This window comes from Bos javanicus, chromosome X, assembly GCF_032452875.1.
Source record: "Bos javanicus breed banteng chromosome X, ARS-OSU_banteng_1.0, whole genome shotgun sequence".
Classification (NCBI taxonomy): Eukaryota; Metazoa; Chordata; class Mammalia; order Artiodactyla; family Bovidae; genus Bos; species Bos javanicus.
Window position 1 is genome coordinate 142,280,901 of NC_083897.1, and position 7,774 is coordinate 142,288,674.

At 42.7% G+C, this 7,774-nt stretch overlaps 1 protein-coding gene across 1 annotated transcript; it reads right to left on the reverse strand.

The window, feature by feature from the left end:
- Positions 1-1,469: 1,469 nt before the first annotated feature.
- LOC133242164 (odorant-binding protein-like) lies at positions 1,470-7,489 on the reverse strand. Its single transcript, XM_061408231.1, has 7 exons — positions 7,342-7,489; positions 6,730-6,869; positions 5,678-5,748; positions 4,551-4,661; positions 3,388-3,486; positions 3,123-3,170; positions 1,470-1,656 (listed from the first exon to the last, which is right to left on the reverse strand). The coding sequence occupies exons 1-6, from the start codon at positions 7,420-7,422 to the stop codon at positions 3,163-3,165; spliced, it is 510 nt and encodes a 169-aa protein (XP_061264215.1). The 5' UTR covers positions 7,423-7,489; the 3' UTR covers positions 1,470-1,656; positions 3,123-3,162.
- Between the last annotated feature and the right edge of the window lie 285 nt (positions 7,490-7,774).

Sequence of the window (7,774 nt, forward strand, 5' to 3'; positions counted from 1 at the left end):
CTGTGGTGTTGGAGAAGACTCTTGAGAATCCCTTGGACAGCAAGGAGATCCAGCCAGTCCATTCTAAAGGAAATCAGTCCTGAATATTCATTCGAAGGACGGCTGCTGAAGCTGAGACTCCAATACTTTGGCCACCTGAAGTGAAGAGCTAACTCATTTGAAAAGACCCTGTGCTGGGAAAGATTGAAGGGAGGAGGAGAAGGGGACGACCGAGGATGAGGTGATTGGATGGCATCACCAACTCAATGAACACGAATTTGAGTACACTCTGGGAATTGGTGATGGACAGGAAGGACTGGCGTGCTGCAGTCCATGGGGTTGCAAAGAGTCGTACATGACTGAGTGACTGAACTGAACTCAACTGAGCTGTAGCTCATTTAGAGGTCAAGTCTCTGTAGGAACTAAGACATTAATTCTGTTACATATCACTAGGTCTAGTTTTATTCTGCCAGCTCTTAAGCTGCATCTCTATGCTTTGGCCCAGCCCTTGAAATAAGTCCTACATCCTGAGGCTGCTAGATCTTGTAGATTGTAAAGCCCTCGAGCAGCGTGGGGAGCTGAGCAGTGTGCTCCCCTAGTGACAGTGGGTGGAAACACTAACACCCCCTGCTCTTTGAAGGAGAAGAGGATGGAAGACCACCTTTAGATGTTGTGAACAGCTATGACTCCTTTCTGTCAATCATCTTGCTCCTGCAGAGAATGCACTGACTGCAGGGTCCTCTGAATTGACCAAGGCTCAATGCCTGCCGACCTTGGATTCGTAGTGATCCAAAAGGTAAGAAACATCAAGCCCTTTGGCTCAATTGCAGACATTCTGGTGCTGTCAGAATACCCACTGATCCTGTTGTGGCCCACGGCATCTTATACTTTCTCCCCATGAAGCTCGGAGAGTGGAATATCTGCTGCTTTCCTTGTAATGAAGAAAGATGCTTTTTAGGGACATCTTTCTTGACCAGATTGTCCCCTTCCCTCCAGTTAGAGGATTCTGAACCCTGTCCTCTGTCCCTTGAAGACTTAGTCTTTTTTCTTCTCTCCCTTGGACACCTCTAGGACATCTCTATTTACTCCATAAGTATCTTTAATGGAGCAGCTATCCATTTAAAGCCATATGCTGCTGCTGCTGCTAAGTCACTTCAGTCGTGTCCGACTCTGTGCGATCCCATAGACGGCAGCCCACCAGGCTCCGCTGTCCCTGGGATTCTCCAGGCAATAACACTGGAGTGGGTTGCCATTTCCTTCTCCAACGCATGAAAGTGAAAAATGAAAGCGAAGTCGTTCAGTCGTGTCCGACTCTTCACGACCCCATGGACTGCAGCCTACCAGGCTCCTCCATCCATGGGATTTTCCAGGCAAGAGTACTGGAGTGGGGTGCCATTGCCTTCTGCATTAAAGGCATATGTCTCTGGATAAATTTAAGGTGCATCTTTTGAAAAAGGAGATTTTCTCTACAGATACACATAAGTCAGGTGTATATTAAACCAATTTAATTAGATCCTCAGGAATCACATACCACCAGACAGAACGTGATTACAGACTAGGAGACTTGAGACGGGAAAGAGAGTGTAAGTATGAAGAGAGAAGGATCCTGTTAATCAGGAACCAGGAAAGTGGTCTTCATGTTGTTGATCTTGATTCCATGGAGACAAGGGACTCTTTCTGTAGGTGAGTAAAACAGAACCAAAGGTTTAGGAGAGTCAACTGTGTGACGGCTGACAGGGGTGAGCCTCGAGCGGTAGACTGTCCATGGTACAGGAGCTGGTAGCTGACCCAATGGACAGAATGCTGGTGGACGTCAATATTACACATCTCTCTGATGTAGGTGGGGGTCCATGTGGAATTTTCCCCAGGAGGTACATATGGGGTAGCGTTTCCCATTTGGGTCAATTCTCGGAGCTACAGTTTCATAATGCCTGATCAGGGTTGTGATTGGAGCACACGCCTCTGATGCGGCAAGTTCTATCTTTTCAGTCTTGAAGAATCAATTTTTTAGTTTTTATGTTGGAGTATATTTGATTGACAATGCTATTTTAGTTTCAGGAGTCCAGCAAATTGATTGATTTGTATGTACACATATAAACATCTATTCTTTTTCAGATTAATTTCCTATGTAGGTTTCTACAGAGTACTGCAGATAGTTCCCTATGAGACACAGTTTGACCTTGTTTTCTATCCATCCTATAGATAATAGTTGCATCTGCTAAACCCAAACTCCCCATCCTTCTCTTCCCCAGCCTCCTCCCCCTTGACAACCACAAGTTTCTTCTCCACATCACTGAGTCTATTTTGTAAATAAGTTCCTCCATGTCATGGTTCAGATTCCACACATAAGTGATATCATGTGATATTCATCTTTTTCTTTTGACTTACCTCACTGGGTATGGCAATCTCCAGGTCCATCCATGTTGGTGCAAATGCATGATTTCATTCTTTTTTATGACTGAGTGATATTCCACTGACTATATGCCCCGCATCTTTCTTATCACACTCACTAAGAAGCTGGAGTTTTTCTTTGATTTTTGTCTTTCTTTTTTTTCTTCAACAGAAAATTAGAAGCCACAGTTTACGAGATCAGTGACAATTTCTGAAGCTGTCTTAGTTTAGAAAGTTTAAAGATCTCACTTTAAGAAAATCTCCTGAAGGGGAATATACTCGAAATGCATGCTTCAGACACATGGTGAGAGGTCCTTTTAGGTTCTGTCATAAACATATGCGATTAAACGCTAGTCTTACAGAAAGTGTGAGCTCTCTCTAATCCCAGTTTTCCTGGAGGAAGGGTGTGTGTGGACAACCGTGAGGTCAGGACTGACGGGAACACTAATTAGTTTCCACCCACTTGTGGTCATTCCTGCTTCTCTCCAATGACTCTGGTCTGCAAGATTCCTGCAGGATATGGCTTTCTCACCAAAGCTACTTAGCATTAATCAAGCAACCCACTTGTGATTTAATATGGCTCCAGAGAAGAGAAATAAGCTAATGGAACAATAAAAGTTCTCTAGTGATAGAATGTAAGTTGTTGGGGCAAAAAAACCATTACCTACAAAATGTGACAGGTATGAAATCACCATGTGTTCTTATCGATTTATTTAATGCAGCACCATTAATAACCAATGTTTTTCACTTACCCCGAGACTGATTTGAAATGCATAGTTTTCCTCAAGGAAGCTAGTCATCTGGGGGAAGATGAAAAGGACAGGAAATAAAGATTCACAGATTACTACCATTCCAAAGGATTTACAAGGCTGGTTTTGTGGTTTGTTTTTAAGTAAGAGATTATGGAAAATATTATTTCTGGAGAAAGAAATTTTCAATAAGTTGATTTGCTTACTAATAGAATATTTACCTATCGGGTGAATGATATATTTAGGAAAAAGTATATAATTCATTTACCAGTTTCAATGAAATTCACAACATTTTCCTCTTCAATCCCTTTCTCTTGAGTCAGCTCCTTGAACTTCTGCAAGCTTTCGTCTTCAATATTTACTTTAACTGAAAAATACCATGCAGAAAACAGAATGTTTACCTCTGAGATCCCAGAGAAATTCATCAGTGCAGAAAAAGTAGTTGAGTGTGCAAGTCAGATCTTGGCTTGTTACAAATTAAGCCTCAAACAATTTGTATTTCCCATGACACAGAAATCTGCTGTCTGTCTTAGGAATTAATTTCTGTCCAACTGTGTGGCTAGATCCCCAGCAGTATCAGTAACAGGACCCTTAGAGACTCGCAGTAGCTCAGTGAATTTGGGGGCCCATCCATCACAATGAGGAAATGACCTGCTCCATGACCAGCTTCCCAGATATCTGCAGCTGCCACTCAGGTCATTTTCTGGACCCAAATAAATAGGAAACAGGATTCTCCCCTGACAGAGAGACGTGTTCACCACGTCATACATGATAATGGGACACAAACTATTCTGTAATAATACACCGCTCTACCCTATACCTTTCTTGGAGTAGACGCCTGATATCTTGTTGGTTCACATACCTCTCCCACTTCTCACTAAGAAGGTGCTTCACACTTCTCAGTGTGGTTATTTGGGGGTGTTATCAGTGTTCATAAAAACAACGCATGTGAACATTTGAAAGGGATGAAGTTTTATTATAAAAGTTTCTGTTCCAAGGCTTAGAGAGTACTGAGAAGCTGGTATCAACTGAGGAAATGGAGAGTAGCCTCATTTTAGCCATGGCTTGACATTAATTGAGGTGTTTAAAAAAAACAAAACAAACAAAAAAACTAAAAACCATTGTAATTTTCCTCCCATTAAAATTAAAAAAAAAAATTTAAGCTGTTTTTAGTAAAATTCAGTTAATTTCGAAATTTCCACAGGTGAGAACTATTTTTAAATTCCTGATGATCTGATCCCCATAGCCCTACAAGCTCCTCTTCCCTGGTAGATTACTTTCCAGAGTCCCTAACACTGTGAACGAAAAGAAGTGGGTCCCATAGACTGAGTAATGGATATAGTCAGCATATCCTGATTTTATGGACAAATATACAGACAAAGGAAATGTTCCATGATGGTGTCCATGTGAACAGGAGGATGTCATACGTACCAAATAGTCCAGTCAGTACTGTTTTCTTGCCGTGCTCATCCACGTTGGTGTTATGTGCTACTAGAATGTCGTTGGACGCATAACTAACCTCAAATACATTTTTACCCTCGTCTGTGAGAGAGAGAGAAAAGATACATATGTACAACTTTGCCTTAATGTCTTGTCAGTTGGACGTATTGTGACATTTTGAGTGTAGCAGCCACGGTACGTGCCATATAGATCTCTGTCTAACTCCGCGGGTGAGCTGAGCGCGATGGTCGTTATGGCCCCGAGCGAAACAGACAAGACTTTTCTCTTTCCTAATTTTCATACAGTTAATTGGATACACTTAAGTTGTAGTCAAATATATACCCTTTAGGCCCCATAAAAAGAGGAATGTACTTTGGGGCTGTTATGGCACCCCACTCCAGGACTCTTGCCTGGCAAATCCCATGGACGGAGGAGCCTGGTGGGCTGCAGTCCATGGGGTCGCTAGGAGTCAGACACAACTGAGCGACTTCCCTTTCACTTTTCACTTTCATGCATTGGAGAAGGAAATGGCAACCCACTCCAGTGTTCTTGCCTGGAGAATTCCAGGGATGGGGGAGCCTGGTGGGCTGCTGTCTATGGGGTCGCACAGAGTCGGACACGACTGAAGCGACTTAGCAGCAGCAGCAGCAGGGATATAAGTGTTAGCCAGCATCCCCATGGCTTTCAACAGAAGCTGCCTTGATGATTGAACTCAGGATCATTTCCTTGGATTTATGTTCATCCACTGAGCCTTGGATATATTAAGATGTTTTAAGATTTTTTTTTGTTTGAGTGAATGATACTGATGTGCATACTTAAGACTCCTGAGACATCAGTTCATAAGGTTGTTGTAAGTTATGTGTGAGAACCATATGAAATACAGGTCTCCACATGCTATATCATTGGGTAACACTCATAATTGGGTGGAGACCTCCAAGCCATATGTTTGAACCCTTGTCTCCTGACAAAATAAAATGCTTGGAGATCTTATGGACAGGAGCATGCTCACTCCTCTGACTGTTTGTAGGAGTAGAATTCAGCTGTGTGGGATTCCGGAAGGAAGTTGTGCCAAGATTTCCACCCAAGCATACTCTGACCAGTGAAACAGTCATACTTACAGTCAACAGCATAAGTACCATCCTCTTGCTTTATTCCCGAGACGTGTTTATATTCCCATTTTCCCTTGTGTCTTAAAAACAAAAACACATTCAAGCAGGTGGATTAAAGTCATGAAAAAAATGGATATAAAATTAGGATTTTCTTTGTTTCTTCCCAAAGATTAAGTGTGACAGGTAAGCTTAATGCCTGTAATAATGTGACCTTTATTTTTTTTTCTTTTTTTTTTTTTTTTTTTCTTTCCCGTCCCCCAGTCCCTGCCGAGTCGGCTCCTGTCTTTCTCTCTCCCGCGCTGACGTGACTACGTAGCCTACGCCTCGGGACGCGAGCCCGCGGGTTCCGCTATAATGTGACCTTTAAAAGAGAGGAAACATGTTCTCTGAGGGCAAGTCAGTATCAAGTGACAAGGAGGGCTTGTCTATTAAATCTGAGCCGTAGTTCCAAAGATAAACTTCAAATACAGGGTAAATCATGTTTAAAGCAGAATATGGAAGAATCTAGAATTTTAGAAAAATAAAAGAATACCTGTTTTTAAAAAATACTTCCTGTAAACAGATGGTTGTCATCATGACAGACCTTGGGTGTTCTCATAACCTGGGAAATAATTGATTAAATAATAGGGGGGGAAATCACCCACTTAGGAAAAGAAATATTTAATTTTATGAAAACACACACTCTTCTTCCATCACAGTACTATAAGAGGATTAAACACTGAAAGACACAAATGTTAAGACCTATACACTTGCAAGGAAACACACAAGTACACATGATATGCTTATGTGACATAAGGAGATTGTATATGTGTCCCTCATCGCTTTAATGAGTTGATGCGAGTGGAGCTTCTGGAACACCCCGCCCCCAAGCAAAGGCTCCAGGAGATTCCCTGGAGACTCACAGGGGAACTGCACCCCCAGCTCAGAGACCCTGCTCAGCCCCACAACTCAGGGTGTCATGGTCTCAACACATCCAGAGAGCTCCCTGCAGATGGGGGAGACACACCCTCCCTGAAGCTCGGGGTTTACATGTGTTTTCCTTCTGGGTGATTTTTACTTACTTGACAAAGAAGTAGAAGTCTACTGTGCCCTGTTCATCATCAAACAGAAGTTTGTGGAGGTAAACCCTGAATGGCCCGTTGGGCTTGATCTTCCCCAGGTTACTGGATGCAATGTAGGCGGTTCTCCATTGCCCTGAAAGCTAACAGTAAAATTCCCCTCAGAAATTGTAGTCCTTGTCCTTCTCTTTCATCCAGCCTCATCAGGCATGAGTTTCCCATCAGTTTTGCAAGTCAGAGACATAATCAGAACTGACTGAAAAAAAGGAGGGTTTATAAAATAAGGGAAAAGTGAAGTTAGAGGGAAAGAAGCAATTGAGACATTTCTGAGAGAGCTTGAGCTCTGATGTCAAATGCAGGATCTCGAATCCAACAGCTGTTTGGCTGATCTGTTACTAGAGCAGAGAAAAAAAGTGCATAAGAGGCAACTAATACACAGTAGAGATGAAACAGAACAGGCATAGAGCCCGTAAATAGAGCAGTGTTGAGATGGAGGGAGATGGCTCACATTATGGATCCACAATAACAAAATCACAAAAGGAACACACACACACACACACACACACTCTCTCTCTCTCTGCAAGACCTCGTCCCAGATCAGACCATCCCTGGTACCTCTGAGAGACTTGGCTGAGCTTCCTCTTCTTGGGCAGCACAAATCACACCAAGAAGTAGACTCAGGAACAAAACCTTCATCTTGAGGCTCCCGTGGTCTTTCTTCTGTCGAGGCTGAGGGTATTCCAGTAGCTGGAGAGGATGGAAGCTGGCGCCACTTTTTATAGGGCTGATATGTTGGCGTGACGTGTCATGAACCAATGGTTGTTCCTCCTGAGACCAAGGTTACACAGGAGTCATCTTCAGTATCCTGCTTGGCAGGAGCCATCTTTTATGTAATTTCATCATTGTTATCATGACGATTGTTTTAGGAGAAGCTTGAGGGAATCTGGACATCTGACCTTTAGAGTGAATGAGAACTCACAAACACATCTGATAGTTCAAGGTCAGGAATGTTTATTTTCCTTTATATTCTGACATCAAACTGGAATGT